Below are 16080 nucleotides of genomic sequence, written 5' to 3'. Positions count from 1 at the left end.
CTGAGAGTTTTATAGAGCTAAAAAACGCAATAGTAAATTTCTTGCGGTTGAGTATGCATTTATTTTTTCTGTTATTTAGAAGAAAAAGTAAAGCTCTATACAGGCCCGCTCCTCCGACATACAAAATGAGAAATTGAAAGCTAGGCTTTGGGAAGGAGGTGGGAAGACTCTAGCTGCCTGTCAGAGCCCTTGAGCCAATGGAAAGCCAGCCAGCGGCACGGAAGGCAGTCCCTGCTCTGCTCCGCACCGGTTCAGCGAGGTGCACGGGAGCTGACTGAGAGGGCGGCAGGGGTCCATGGGCCGGTTAAACAACCCCCATGGGCTGCTTATGGCCCATAGACCTTAGGTTGCCGACCCCTGGCACAGCGCCTCGCTTACTTGGCTTTGGGAAGGCAGGGCAAGGCCTGGAGGGAGCGTCAAATGTTGGAAGCTGAAGGGGCACAGGCTTTAGTGAGCAGGAAGAAGCTGTGGCAGAGAGCAGTCCGGGCTCAGAGGCCGAAGCAGAGGTTGGAGAGGACTGGGGCCAGGAGGCAGAGATGAGGCAGGCTGCTGAAGAATCCAGGGGGTTTCCCCCTCCTGCTACGACCAGCTCCCCTCTCTCCTGGTCTCCCAGAACACACAGAGAAATGAAAAGAGGAGAGATTGGTTGTGCGCAGATACCATTTCCAGTTGCTTGGGAAAAAACCCAGGAGAGAAGGGGACATAGGCAGCTGTGGGGACCTTTAGTCCTTGCAACTGCCTCACTGAGTTGCTACTGGGAAGAGTTGCTAGCATCACTAGGCCTGTGCTGTTTTGGTTTCTTTGAATGAAGAGTTAACTTCACACCACACCAATATTTTTGCTGACCTGCCCCTGACTCCAGCTCCTGACAGTAGGTTCCCCATCATATTGGGTTGTAAGGTCATTTCTCTACTGCTCAAGCCAAGAGGAACTAGCAGGATCCACCTCATAGGAACACAGAAAGCTATACCTACTGAGTCAGACTGTTTGGGCCCCATAGCCCAATACTGTCCACACTGACCGGCAGTGGCTGTTCAAAGTTACAGGCAGGGAGCTTTTTCCAGCCCTAACTGGAGATGTCGAGGATTGAACCTGGAACCTTCTGCATGCAAGGCGGAATCTCTACCGCTGAGCTATAGTCATTCCACCTGGGAGGGTGTCAGAAAAACATACATAATGATGGCAATGGGCATAGCAATCTCTCCATCAAATAAGCGTCTTCTTTTTTGGTTTTCTTTTTTTTTTTAAAAAATGTCCCACCCATAGATCTTTTGGCTTCCAGTATGTGGGAGCACCAAACCAGCCCCGAGAGATGCAAACTAGGTCAGTTTTTCTCAAACTACTGTGCCTGAAGAGAACAGCACCCCCCCTCCACCCCAGTTATGTGTTTAAAAACCAATACCCAACACAAAAGGCTTTGAAAGAGTCTGCCGGAGCTGTGTCAGCCAAGCATGGTGTCGATTCAAATCAGAAAAGCGCTTGTTCTGTCCCTTGTTCCCGGAGGCTGGCTTTTTCATTTCCAGAATCGGTAGAATCCCAGGGCGATGGCAAGACAAGTGAATACAGAGGCTGTAAAAAAATACAAAAAGCCACACAGAGAAAAAGAAAAGAAGAAGTTTGTGCCAAGCATCTTGAAAGGGTTTTAAGTTACACACAAGTTGCTGTTTTTTGCTACTCACCAAAATATTACAGTGGAGCCTCCGTTTTTGAACATACAGTGGTACTTCAGGATAAGAACTTAATTCATTCCGGAGGTCCGTACTTAACCTGAAACCGTTCTTAACCTGAGGTACCACTTTAGCTAATGGGGCCTCCCGCCTCCGCTGTGCCACCGGCACACAATTTCTGTTCTCATCCTGAGGTAAAGTTCTCAACCTGAGGTACTACTTCTGGGTTAGTGGAGTCTGTAACCAGAAGTGTTTGTAACCCGAGGTACCACTGCAATCCGTTCCGGAAGACCGTTCGACTTCCGAAGTGTTTGAAAACCAAAGCATGCATTTCCAGAAGCATTTACTTATGGAAAACTCAATAGGGAAGCCGCGTGGCACGTTCTGCTTCCGGAAAGCGTTCAAAAACTGAAGCAGTTACTTCGAGAGCCAGTGTGGTGTAGTGGTTAAGAGCGGTAGTCTTGTAATCTGGGGAACCGGGTTCGTGTCTCCGCTCCTCCACATGCAGCTGCTGGGTGACCTTGGGCCAGTCACACTTCTCTGAAGTCTCTCAGCCCCACTCACCTCACAGAGTGTTTGTTGTGGGGGAGGAAGGGAAAGGAGAATGTTAGCCGCTTTGAGACTCCTGAAGGGGAGTGAAAGGCGGGATATCAAATCCAAACTCTTCTTCTTCTTCTCTTCTGGGTTTCGGTGTTAGAAAGCCAAAACATTCAACTTCTGAGACGTTCGAAAACCGAGGTTCAACTGTAAATGGTTCATAGTCCGACTCCTCGCAACATCTCCTATTAATTAATTGATTAACTGAATGTATACACCGCTTAAAACATGAAAAAGGAACTTGAAACCTCCATAGTGATTTAAGCAGAAGCTCCAAGTGGCTATAGGTAGCTGGCTGGCTTCCCGGAAAGCAGAATAATAGAATCATGGAACTGCAGAGCTGGAAGGGACACCCAAGGGCCATTTAGTCCAACCCCCTGCAATGCAGGAATCACAGCTAAGGGCTTTCACTGTGAAAACACCAACAAGAAAAGCAGCTCCATTTACAAGAAACAATTAAAAGAACATTTTGTATGTTAAAAGCAATTTCAAACCCAATAGAGACCGGGACGAAGATCTCCACCTAAAAGATCTTCAGTGGGTACCAAAAAGGCAGCAGAGAAGGTGCCTGTCGAATGTGTAATGGGAAGCAGCTCCAAAGGCAGGGGCCACCACAAGAAAGGCCCGGTTCCTATATCATGCAAGATGGGCCTCCTGAGAAAATAACTGTGTTGGGCTGGGTGCATAAAGGGTGGGACAAGGCTTTAAGGCATCCTGGCTTCATACGTTTTACTCTTCTGGAACATGATTTTTCAACAGCCCAGCCACATACCTGCCAAATAACGTATCGTTTCTAGCTTGTTCGATTCCATGAGTGTTTTCAGGGCTGCGATCTCGGCATCGATTTTATTGCTGACTTCCGTAACGGAGCTGTTGGTGCTCGAATCCTAGAAGGGAACAAGGCAAGTGATGATTTCCACTGGAGATAAGGCCAGAGAGAGAGCCTTTTCAGTGTTGGCCCCATTTGTACAATTCCTTCTCCTGCGAAACCCACCTGGTGCCAATGTTTATTATCCTTTCCGGGCCAGGCAAAAAAACCACTTTTATCCTGCTTGGCAGGGGGTTGGACTCGATGGCCCTTGTGGTCTCTTCCAACTCTATGATTCTATGATTCTATCTGTCTTTTAAATATATTAAAACAAAACAAAACATGGCAGGCCTTTACCCTTTGGGGCTGTGCTCGCCCTGGTGCAAACCGCCCCCCTGCAACTGCTTTCAGAAAATAAAAAGTTGTCTCAAGAGCTCCAAAAATGCAGCTGCACCAGGGACAGGGCCTTTTCAGTGATGGCTCCGACCTGGTGGAATGCTCTGTCCCATGAGACTAGGGCCCTTCAGGATTTAATCTCCTTCCATCGGGCCTGTAAGACAGAGCTATTCCACCTGGCCTTTAATTTGAATTCAGCCTGATCTTTTATTTCCCTTCCCCTCCCCTTTTATGAAGATCACCCACTCTGAGACCCCACAGCTAATTCTCCCTAGGCCTCCTCGCTGGCCTAAGTTAGGACCAATTCAGCCAGCTAGCCCTGGGGATTATCTAATGCTTGATTTTTGATTTTTATTGTTATTCATGTTTTTATACTGTATTTTATGCTGCTTTTATAATTAAGTGTTTTAAATTTGTTGTTAGCCACCCTGAGCCCGGTTTTTGAACCGGGAAGGGCAGGTTATAAATAAAAAATTATTACTATTACTATTACTATTATTGTTATTATTATTGGTGTAAGGCAGGGAGGTCGGGTCGGAAGTAGGTGGTACCCAACTTCTGTCTCCCCCCACATCCTCCTCCCTGCTGAGTTCTTCAAGGGCGACACTGAGACTTAAGGCGGAGGAAACCGACAGTGAGGACCACCCTCTGGGCTGGATGTGAGTAAGAAAGCAGGAAAGTGGGTCCTGGGTGTGGGCACAGTGAGATGGGTGGGGCAGTGGTTTCTTTGTCCTAATGGTCTAGCCTTCACTGGCTCCAAGGTAACATACAGGCTGGTTTTTAGAGGGCTCAGCGAATGGTCTGCAAGCTTTTGATGCCGGAATTCTGCTGAGGTGGCTCAGATCAATGTCTGGATGGGAGACCTCTGGAAACCTGAGAGCTTTCAATGGAAGGCACAATTTAAGTGTAAACACACACACACACACAGAGAGAGAGAGAGAGAGAGAGAGAGAGAGAGAGAGAGACCCCTCAAAGACTTGCCTTTTTATGAAACTCTGTTGTGGCTTCCATGAGCTTTTTCTCCTGATCTGTGAACTGGAACGTTTTAAAAAGAAAAAGAGCAATATATGAAATTGTCAATTCTCAGAAAAGCTGGAGCCAAGAAGGAAGGAAGGGGTGCAATAATGAAAATAATTGCCCACCATGTCAGTCACTCTGCTTCGCTCCAAGTTTATGTCCAGCTTGTTTTCAGCACGGATATGGCTGGTTTCATTCTTAAAAGGAAAGACACCAAAAAGCACCCTTAAAAAGAAGTTGTCCTCAGAAATGGCATATTATCCTCCCTCCCACTCCGGAAGCTTGCCCACTCACCATTAGCTGCTGTTTAACTTGATCCAATTCAATCTTCATTTTCTGGGTATCAAGAAAGATTGGGGTGGGGGGAGGGAGAGGAAAACAACCCAGGTCAGGAGATGCTTAATTAAGAAAAATGAAAAGTAAAATGCTTATAGCAATGGGGAGTGTGTGTGAAGATTTGGCAACAACTTTCCATGTTGCGTGGAAGACACCAAATTATGAAAGCATAAAGGCAAAACTCATAAGCAATTCATTGGAATTAACTCCCATGACACTGTATATATAGGATGGCTGGCTTCTTGTGACCGTAAGAATATGGGGTAGCATCCAAAGGGTAAAACTGATTTAGAGAAGGGTCTGATTAAAACACCAGAAAATGACGAACCATGCATCTTATTAAAGGTAAAGGGACCCCTGACCATTAGGTCCAGTCGTGACCGACTCTGGGGTTGTGGCGCTCATCTCGCTTTACTGGCCGAGGGAGCTTCCAGATCATGTGTCGAGCATGATTGAGCCGCTTCTGGCGAACCAGAGCAGCACATGGAAACGCCGTTTACCTTCCCGCCAGAGTGGTACCTATTTATCTACTTGCACTTTGATGTGCTTTCAAACTGCTATGTTGGCAGGAGCAGGGACCAAGAAACGGGAGCTCACCCCGTCACGGGGATTCAAACCGCCGACCTTTTGATCGGCAAGCCCTAGGCTCTGTGGTTTAACCCGGAACACCATAAAAGCATAAGACCAGTCCCTTCACCAAGAAGAGTGTAACTTGCAAAAGGATCTGTAAAACTGTCACTGCAAAAGGAGAGCTTGCATTTTATGACACCTCTTTTGCTATACAGGAATCCTCAATTTAACTTGTGCACATTCAGCTTTATGTGTATAGCAAAAAAAACCCACAAAAACCGTAACCAATTTAAAAGAGTCGGAAAGTAGGTGGAGTTCTGGGAAAAATGACTTTGGCAATCCTACCTGCCATTGAACCAAATGGGTTTTGACCAGTGGATTTTAACCAGTGTGCCGTGGCACTCTAGGGTGCCGCGGGCAACACTGGCCTCTGTCCCTCTTTCCTTCCCTCCCTCCTCTGATGCCCTCTCACACCTCTGCCTCCCAAAGCCTTGTATGGCTCTTTGTTGCACCAGCCCTGGCTACAAGCTGTCCAGGTGAATGGTGCCTCTGGGGCTGGTCAAGGGGTGCTGGTTGCCAGTCCGCCAGCCCTTGCTGTTGGGAATGGACAACAGCAGGCCCCTGGGGGGCAGTGTGAAGAGCCACCTCCCTTTGGTGGAGAGGCCTCGGTCCTGTATACCTGAAGGAGCGTCTCCACCCCCATTGTTCAGCCCGGACACTGAGATCCAGCGCCGAGGGCCTTCTGGCAGTTTCCTCACTGCGAGAAGCCAAGTTACAGAGAACCAGACAGAGGGCCTTCTCGGTAGTGGCACCTGTCCTGTGGAACGCCCTCCCTTCAGATGTGAAGGAAATAAGCAGCTATCCTATCTTTAAAAGACATCTGAAGGCAGCCCTGTTTAGGGAAGTTCTTAATATTTAATGCTGTATTGTTTTTAACACTCAATTGGGAGCTGCCCAGAGTGGCTGGGGAAACTCAGCCAGATGGGTGAGATATAAATAAATTATTATTATTATGGGAGGAGGGAGGGCAGCTCAGTGACCAGGGGTTGCGGCAGCAGCTGCCCAGAGGACTCCCAAGGAGAGGGGAGAGGAGAGGAGGCTGAGGGAACACTCCCCAAGGGAGGGTGTCCGAAAAAGGGTGAGAGGCTGCCAGCTCTGCAGGCAAGGGGTGACGTTACTGGGCTCCTGAGCCCCACAGGGGTGCCAAAGCAAGAATGTAGCTGGCCCAGAGATGAAAGGAGAAGCAGCAACAAAAGAAGAACGGCAGATGAAACTGATGGAGTATGCAGAGATGGCGAAACTGACGGGGAAGATTCGAAACCAGGAAGATCAAGTATTTTTAAAAGACTGGAGTAATTTTATTTAAAAGACCACTGTAAACAGTTAAAATCATGGGCAGGGATGCAATGACACTTGTAATGTGGTATTCATGATGGTAACTATGGATAGACAACAGATGGATAATGGTGAAAGATGCAGAAAATTTAATCTTAAATATAGAACCCGTGGAGGGAGTGAAGGAGATCTGAAGGTTCAAAAGAACCTTTTATTTTAACGTTTGAAATGGTTAAAGTTAAAATGTATAAAATTGTGAAAAACCAATAAAAGTTTATAACAGAAAAAAGAAAAAAAGAGAATGTAGTTGGTCAAGGGAGCCGTAGACTCAGAAAGGTTGAAACCCTTTGGGTTTTGACTATATTCGATTTTGGCTTTAGGCACGACCCCCAGAATGTAAGTTGTGGGCTTCCCGTATTATTTGTCATTTCTGAAGAACTAAATATTGCTACTAAAACACAACAAGGCCAATTGCTGCATTTTCTTTGCAGATGAGCAACCTTAAGTAAATGAAGAGAAAGGAAGGGTGACAGAGTAAATTGGTTTATTGGAGGAAATTACCTCATTCTCTGCTCTCAAGTTGGCAAACTCACTCTTCTCAAGAATGACCATGTCTTTTCGGATGGAGTCGAGATGAGCCATTAACTGCTGCAGAGTTATTTCCTAAATAGAAAAAAAAAGACCTACACAGATGCCCCAAGGCTTTTTGAAACATTTCCAATTCTTTTTGTAGAAAATTAAATTTTAATTCAGGGGTAGGGATCTTTTGCCCAGAGTTTTCTCGGCAAAGATCACCCATTAACTTGGTTTATAACTTTGGGGGTGGGCAGCCTGCATTTCCGTTTGAGGCCAGGGCTTTGCTGTGCTACAACTCCCATCACCCTCTGTGAGCATAAAAAGCATGATGGGAGTGTTGGAATCAAGCCTTTATCAGGAGAAACTGGCCACTCTCCAGGCACCCGGCTTGATCTCCGGTTGACCTCCCTGTCTGCATTTCCCGGCAGGATACAGGCTAGGTCGCGATCGGCGATCCTCCTCAGCGTGAGAAGAACACACCACTCTTTCCTGCCGCCCCCCCTGTGGGCAGGGGAAAGAGATAGACAGAAACGTATTTACATGCCTTTATTTCTGTCTTTGCAGCGTTACAGAAAACACGTCTGCTCTCTTCAAACTCCAGCAGCCGAGAGACAAACTCCTCCTGTACTTCCTGTACAGCTCATATTACACTCTGAGCTAATTCCGGTGCTTTGCACTGTGAATAGACTGTCCCTCTGTTTCCCACGGAACACTCCCAACATTCCCATTTATGTTTTGCTTTCAAGCCAGCAGCTCGCTGCCACATTGCTTCTATATCGTAACAGGGAGTTGTAGTCCAGCAACCTCTGGAAGGCATCGCATTGGCTACCCCTGCTGTAAGACAATATGGAGCTTGAGGGACCATTGGTCTGACCTGAGGACATGGCGGCTTCCCACGTTCCTATGTAATTACCCCAGAAACTGGGAAACCCTTCAGAAGCGGTTGCCAAGGAGACGTCTGTAGCTATGCACTGAAAATATGCACTGAAAGCAGGACTTTAAATCTCAGGCCTAGACTAAAAGGGTAAAGGGACCCTGACCATTAATTCCAATCATGGCAGACTCTGGGGTTGCGGCTCTCATCTCGCTTCATTGGTCGAGGGAGCCGGCGTACAGCTTGCGGGTCATGTGGCCAGCATGACTAAGCTGCTTCTGGCGAACCAGAGCAGCGCACGGAAATTCCGTTTACCTTCCCGCCAGAGTGGTACCTATTTATCTACTTGCACTTTGACGTGCTTTCGAATTGCTAGGTTGGCAGGAGCAGGGACTGAGCAACGGGAGCTCACCCCATCGCGGGGACTCGAACTGCTGACCTTCTGATCGGCAAGTTAAACCACAGCGCCACCCGCGTCCCTCAGGCCTAGACTACTGGGTGTCAAAAGGCAGGCCGCAGAATGATACACAGCACCACTGCACTTGAAGGGAGCAGGTCACTTGAAGGGAAGCTCTAGGTCAGTCACGCCACACATGTAAAGCACCATGATACTACTTTGAACAGTCATGGCTTCCCCCAGAGAATTCTGGGAGCTGTAAGGGTGCTGAGAGTTGCTAGCAGACCCCTATTCCTCTCAGAGCTACGGTTCCCAGAGTGGTTTAACAATCAATCCCTCTTTACAGGGAGCAATGGGAACTGTAGCTCTGTGAGGGGGAACAGGGTGTCTCCTAACAACCCTCAGCATCCTTGCAAACTACAACTCCCAGAATTATTTTGGGGAAGCCATGACGGCTTTAATGCATAGTTTGAATGTAGCTTGGTCAATTCAAGCAAGTATTCCTACTTACTTTGTTTGTTTTATATATAAAAAAGAAAAAGCACAGCAAGGCCTCACTGTCAGCTTTCTACCTTCGCTGCTCAAATTCCCCTCAGACCCTTATTCCTCTCAGAGCTACAGTTCCCAGAGCGGTTGAACAATCAATCCCTCTTCACAGGGAGCTCTGGGAACTGTAGCTAAGAGGGAACAGGGTGTTTCCTAACAACTCTCAGCGTCCTTGCAAACTACAGCTCCCAGAATTATTTCAAGGAAGCCATGACAGCTTAAATGCTATGACCGCTTTAGCTTTATAGTGTGAATGTGGCCTTCTCAATTCTAGCAAATATTCCATTCCCCCCCCCCCCCTAAGGAAAAGCACAGAGAAGTCTCACTGTTGGCTTTGGGCCTTTGCTCCTCAAATAACAACAATAATTCCAAAACGAGTACAGCATTCCTTTTTCTGTCATGAATTTTTAAAAATCCCGGTAAAAGCTTCAGAACTGTTGGAACTGCAACCTTGCAGGCCACAGGGCTTCCTAGTTTGGGTTGAGAAATAAATTCATGCTTGTGGAACAACAATGTTTTAGAATTCACGCCTGGTTCAGGGCTCTTGCGAAGTTTCCTCCAAAACTGTTGCTCTGTGTCAGAACCCAGCAAGGCATGTTCACTTAGGAGTAGTTTGCAAACAAACAGAAAAGCATTCGCAAACAAAAATGAAACTTTCAGATCCTTCTAACATGTATGTATTTGGACAAATCCTAGGAAGCTTTTCTTCAAGTGTGCCCAGTGCATCAGCGAAATCTGAACAATAAAGGGACAACGCTGATCTGTTTCTTTTATAACCCCTATTATTATACTGGGAAGAAGGCAAGATTTCCAGAAACTATATTTTATTCATATCTATATCTATATCTATATCTATATCTATATCCAAGGACGTGGGTGGCGCTGTGGGTTAAACCACAGAGCCTAGGACTTGCTGATCAGAAGGTCGGTGGTTTGAATCCCTGCGACGGGGTGAGCTCCTGTTGCTCGGTCCCTGCTCCTGCCAACCTAGCAGTTCAAAAGCATGTCAAAGTGCAAGTAGATAAATAGGTACCGCTCTGGCGGGAAGGTAAACGGTGTTTTACGTGCGCTGCTCTGGTTCGCTAGAAGCGGCTTAGTCATGCTGGACACATGACCCCAAAGCTGTACGCCGGCTCCCTCGGCCAATAAAGCGAGATGAGCGCCGCAACCCCAGAGTCGGCCACAACTGGACCTAATGGTCAGGGGTCCTGTTACCTTTACATCTATATATATTGCAAGTGGCTTGGAGAGTGATGATGACAAGGGAGAGGGACTTCTCTGTTGCAGCTCCCTGTTTGCAGAACACCTTTTCCCTAGCAAGGTCTGCCTACAGAGCCTTCCCTGACATCTTCTCAGTGCCAAGGCAGGGAATGGGGCAAAGACCTCTTCTCACCTGCTGAGCCTGGGTCACCATATCTTTGTAGACTGTATCCAAGCTGAGAGTGGACAAGGACGTTAATGCCGCCACAATGGTTTCGGCTTGCTCTTTCCCAAACCCTGCAAGGGTAGATAATAATAATAATAATAATAATAATAATAATAATAATAATAATAATAATAATAATTTATTATTTATACCCTGCCCATCTGGCTGAGTTTCCCCAGCCACTCTGGGCGGCTCCCAATCAGTGTTAAAAACAGTACAGCGTTACATATTAAAAACTTCCCTGAACAGGGCTGCCTTAAGATGTCTTCTGAATGTCAGGTAATTATTTATCTCTTTGACATCTGGTGGGAGGGCGTTCCACAGGGTGGGCGCCACTACCGAGAAGGCCCTCTGTCTGGTTCCCTGTAGCCTCACTTCTCGCAATGAGGGAACCGCCAGAAGGCCCTCGGCGCTGGATCTCAGTGTCCGGGCTGAACGATGGGGGTGGAGACGCTCCTTCAGGTCTACTGGGCCGAGGCTGTTTAGGGCTTTAAAGGTCAGCACCAACACTTTTAATCGTGCTCGGAAACGTACTGGGAGCCAATGCAGATCTCTCAGAACCGGTGTTATGTGGTCCCGGCGGCCACTCCCAGTCACCAGTCTAGCTGCCGCATTCTGGATTAATTGCAGTTTCCGAGTCACCTTCAAAGGTAGCCCCACGTAGAGCGTGTTGCAGTAGTCCAAGCGTGAGATAACTAGAGCATGCACCACTCTGGCGAGACAGTTCACGGGCAGGTAGGGTCTTAGCCTGCGTACCAGGTGGAGCTGGTAGACAGCTGCCCTGGACACAGAGTTAACCTGCGCCTTCATGGACAGCTGTGAGTCCAAAATGACTCCCAGGCTGCGCACCTGGTCCTTCAGGGGCACAGTTACCCCATTCAAGACCAGGGAATCCCCCACATCAACCCGCTCCCTGTCCCCCAAAAACAGTACTTCTGTCTTGTCAGGATTCAACCTCAATCTGTTAGCCAATCTGTTCAACCTTTATCTGTTAGATAAAAGTGCAACATGTAAAAGGGGGACTTTTCCTAAAGGAAAGGTTGGGGAATCAGTGGTCCTCTGGGCATTGTACTACATCTCTCATGTGAACATTGGCCATGTTGGCTTGAAGGCTTCCCAGATGAAAATGTGTCCCCCAAACTGCAAAAGGCTCCCCCATCTCAGCTCTAGATCAAATATTCCTGCCTTCAGATAAATCTGGGGTAGAGGCAAAACCTGACTTCCATGCTGGAGCCTGTGGCTCAATTTCTACTGAGATGTTTGTACCAATTCAGGCTGCAGAAAAGGAGCAGCTGGTGAAACCAATTGCTCCTTCGTGCACAAAAGATCCCTGCACACAGAAAGCTAGACATTCAGGGAAACTGATTTGAGGAATCCTTGTAGGTTTAAGCACCATTGTTCAATTTGCACTGTTGTTTGATCACACCCTTTGCTCACCGTGTGCCTCTAGATCACGCACTAGATTATGGGTGTCAAAAGTGAGTTTTCTTTGCTCCAGTGGTGTTATTTCGACTCTTCTTACGTCGTATGACTTCACTGGAGCAGTGGCAGCAAAACCTGAATAGAACAAGGAGTTTTAAACCTCTGCTTATATTTCCAAACAGTTTAAGAGCATTCCATGGAACCCATAAAAAAGCCCAGTGGTGCAATCTTACACGCATTGCCTTGAAAGCAAGTCCTACTGTGTTAGGTAGGACTTTCCGGTACTTCCCAAACAGCATCTATAAGATGACAGCTTAAATCTTTTCAGCCCCAGGAATTTTCCAAGCACATGCACCAAAGCATCAATTCCAACATCCTTAAAAAAAAGTCAGTATACTTTATCCCAAACTTCCCCAAATTTCTGAGAGTTGCCTACAAACTGGAGGCCACCTTGCTTTCAGCATTCAAAACAGCTGAACTTTTAAGAGCAGGAAGTACGGTGGTGCCTTGCAAGACGAAATTAATTTGTTCTGCAAGTTTTGTCGTCTTGCGATTTTTGTTGTCTTGCGATTTTTTTTGTCTTGCGATTTTTTTTGTCTTGCGAAGCACGGTGTCGGGAAAGTTTTGGAAAAGCTTCAAAAATCATCAAAGTCTTTAAAAACCTCAAAAAAGGCTACCACACCGCGTTCTATGAGTTGCTCCTCGAAGTCAAGTCGCAACTGTATTAACGGTGTTAAGAAAAAGGAAACAAACTTGCAAGATGTTTCCGTCTTGCGAAGCAAGCCCATAGAGAAAATCGTCTTGCGAAGTAGCTCAAAAAACAAAAAACCCTTTCGTCTAGCGAGTTTTTTGTCTTGCGAGGCATTCGTCTTGCGAGGTACCACTGTAGTACGATTTTCTAGCAGTTAATTGGCGGGTGAGGCAGCGATACAGGAACCTGCCTTATGCAACGTCAGGCTACTGGCCCATTTAGCTCAGTATTCCTAGAATCACAGAGTTGGAAAGGAACCCCAAGGGTACTCTAGTCCAACCCCAGCAATGCAGGAATCTTAACATGCATTTCCCCATCCAATCTGAAACCATACTGGACCCTGCTTAGCTTTGCAAATGTGCTAGCGCTTTTACTGCCTCTCCTCCATATCGGTCCCTACAGCCGCAGCGGGCACTATAATTCTACAAAGGTGTGCCTCTCCAGAAAGAGGGATGTCAGCTATTGCCTACACTGACTGGTAGGGCTTCAGACGGGGGTCTTTGCCAGACTTAGTTGGAGATGCCGGGGACTGAACCTTCTGCAAGCAAACGACGTTGCTCTACCAGTGAGCCTATGTCTCCTTCCCTACAGTATGCTTTGTACTGGAGATTATTTGCCCGCCTAGCATAATATGGTCTATGCCATGGGTAGGCAAACTAAGGCCCGGGGGCCAGATACGGCCCAATCACCTTCTAAATCCGACCCACAGACGGTCCGGGAATCAGTGTGTTTTTACATGAGTAGATGTGTCCTTTTTAAAAAAATGCATCTCTGGGTTATTTGTGGGGCCTGCCTGGTGTTTTCACATGAGTAGAATGTGTGCTTTTATTTAAAATGCATCTCTGGGTTATTTGTGGGGCATAGGAATTCGTTCATCCCCCCCCCCAATATAGGCGGGCCCCCCACAAGGTCTGAGGGACAGTGGACCGGCCCCCTGCTGAAAAAGTCTATGCAGTGATGGCTCATGGGGTCAGGGCCAGAGGTAGAGTGGCCTCTGGATAAATACTGAGCAAGATGGTAGTGATGTGGGGAGTCCTGGGTCGGCGTTAGCTGACCTGCAGCTGCATAGCACTTTAGCCAAGCCCCTGCCCCAAGCAGATTACAATATAGTATTAGACACAGCACAGCAAAATGGAGAGAAGGAAACAGCAGTGGGGTAAACAGGGAAGCACGTATCCGATTAATAGCTGCAGCTTTCCGACAACCGTAGTATTATTATTTTAAAAATTAGTATACCGCCCTTCAACCGCAGATCTCAGGGGCAGTTCACAGCATAAAAAATACAAGAGAAAAACACAAACAAAACACGATAAAAGCAAATGTGCAAGGCACACACGTTTCCAAATCCAAGTATTTCGGGGAAGGGTCATAGCTCATTTGCTTTGCATGAAGGAGGCTGGGAAAAGACCCCTTTCTGAGATCCTGGGGAGCAGCTGCCAGCCAGTGTAGGCAACACTGAACTACATGGCCTGACTCTGTGCAAGGCAGCTATCGCCTCTTTTCCTTTTTAGGACAGCACTTCAAAAACACAACAACCTGAGGGTGCGCTGTTGAAAAACGGATCGTGGGAACAGGACGCAGGGCAACACGCAGAAACAAGCCCGACTGGATGCCCTGGGTCTTACTCCCGAGTAAATCCACACAGCCTAAGCGCTGGGCCAGGCGGACCTAGAAGGGAAATACCTCTCTGTGGTGCCGAGGATCCATTGCTCCACCGGACCAGGAGCCTCGCACCTCGCCCTCTAAAGCCCAACATCGTCCCAGCGTCTCCGCGCACGACTCATGGAAAGAGAAGCCGTACTGGGGATTCCCACTTCCGGCCTGGAGCCCAAAGGGTTGCTGGGAAATGTAGTTCTTGCTGGGCACATGGGAACTCCTCTGTTGTTCCTCCTCTTCCTCCTACCTCAAAGCATTCTGGGAAATGTATGCAGCGCGGTTAAACCAGGGGCGTGGAAAGCCACTTGCAGAGTAGAGTGAATGAACCAATGAATGAGGGGGCTGTCTTTGTTTCTTTTCTTTTTAATCGCAGACTTTCTTATACAGTGCCCGTCAATCGTAGAATCATAACAAATAAGCAAAGTAGAACAACAAGGTCACATTTGGGGACATGGGCATAGCCAGGGTTTTTTGTTAGAGGAGGCAGAACCTTAGATTTGTATTGTTTTGTATTTATTTTTACTGATTTAGGGGGGCAGCTGCCTCCCTTGCCCCTGCAACGTGGCTACGCCCATAGTTATACATGGGTGTAGCCAGGATTTATGTTGGGCTGGGGGCAGGACACGCTATCATCATCCCCTGCCTGGCTCTGTCAAGCAAATTTGGGATGTCTCAACTTTCAAATTACCCGTATTTTTCGCTCTATAACACGCACCCGACCATAACACACACGTAGTTTTTAGAGGAGGAAAATCTGTAGGCATGCCATCCATAGGCATTTCCTCCATAACACGCACAGACATTTCCCCTTACTTTCTAGGAGGAAAAAAGTGAGTGTTATGGTGCAAAAAATATGGTACTTTCTTTTGACCCCAAGTGCGCAGAAAATCTTCAGTCCTTTGGAAACTAGGAAGTTAAATTTAAATCAAGATCAGGGTGTGCAAGTATATAGCAAGTATATTTTGCAAAATGACAAAGAACACACGCCTTTTACCATCTTTTTTTAAAAAAATCTAAACTAAAAGAAGTGTTCTTGGATTTGCTGAAAACCTTTTCAGCACGTCCTTTTCAAACTCCTCGTTTGTTTCCCAATGCAGTTAGATAGAGCGACTCACTTAGGAGGGAAGGTTGCTGCATTTGTTTAGAAAAGGGAAGTAAGAGGTGCCGCAAGAGGAGTTATGCATTGGCAAGGAGAACATGGAAAGAGAAAAGGGTTTTGAAATATACTCAGAGTCGCAAAGTGATTTCATGCTCTTTATTCAGCTCATAGTGGTGAGGAGGAATGAATGAATGTCCCCTCACAGTATCTGCTTTATATACATTATTTACACAATGGGCTGCACATGATTGGCTAATTCCGGAATTCTACTGTAAGCCAATCAGGTTGTGGATTCACTTCTATCTGGAGCAGGATTGGGTGGTTCCTGCCAACCAATCATACTGCTGCATTGTTCTAGGACCAATCAGACTGCTGCATTCTGAATCCTATTGTTCTAGGACTAATCAGACTGCTGCAATTTGGATCCTATTGTTCTCAGTACATAACACCCCTCCCCTCTAAGTTCCAGTCCTGCCCGGGAGGTCGCATTCATAGTCCTCAAGGTATGCCGGCGGCCTACGTGTGCGTTGTGGCCTGGGGTGTTCCCAGGTCCGGGCTCCAGGTTCTGGCTCATGTTCCAAGGATGCTGGCTGTGATGGGCCTGTTT

General features: G+C 47.2%; 1 protein-coding gene across 1 annotated transcript; it reads right to left on the bottom strand.

The window, feature by feature from the left end:
• Positions 1–37: 37 nt before the first annotated feature.
• Positions 38–14555, bottom strand: CCDC90B (coiled-coil domain containing 90B). Its single transcript, XM_083500002.1, has 9 exons — positions 14402–14555; positions 11983–12102; positions 10513–10616; positions 7288–7389; positions 4780–4821; positions 4611–4682; positions 4450–4503; positions 3037–3151; positions 38–1569 (listed from the first exon to the last, which is right to left on the bottom strand). Exons 1-9 carry the CDS (start codon positions 14472–14474, stop codon positions 1514–1516), a joined length of 738 nt encoding a protein of 245 aa, XP_083356128.1. The 5' UTR covers positions 14475–14555; the 3' UTR covers positions 38–1513.
• Between the last annotated feature and the right edge of the window lie 1525 nt (positions 14556–16080).

This window comes from Podarcis liolepis, assembly GCF_965112155.1.
Source record: "Podarcis liolepis genome assembly, chromosome: 4".
Lineage (NCBI taxonomy): Eukaryota > Metazoa > Chordata > Lepidosauria > Squamata > Lacertidae > Podarcis > Podarcis liolepis.
Note: the sequence above shows the minus strand (reverse complement) of the source record. Positions and strands in the feature narration are given on the sequence as shown.

Bases quoted from the DNA above. Each gene is read 5' to 3' on its own strand.
- CCDC90B (XM_083500002.1), bottom strand. From the start codon at position 14,474: ATGTTGGGCTTTAGAGGGCGAGGTGCGAGGCTCCTGGTCCGGTGGAGC. The intron at 4,683-4,779 runs GTGAGTGGGCAA...TTTCCTTTTAAG, and splicing joins AAGTTAAACAGCAGCTAATG to AATGAAACCAGCCATATCCG. The intron at 4,504-4,610 runs GTGGGCAATTAT...AAAACGTTCCAG, and splicing joins GAAGCAGAGTGACTGACATG to TTCACAGATCAGGAGAAAAA.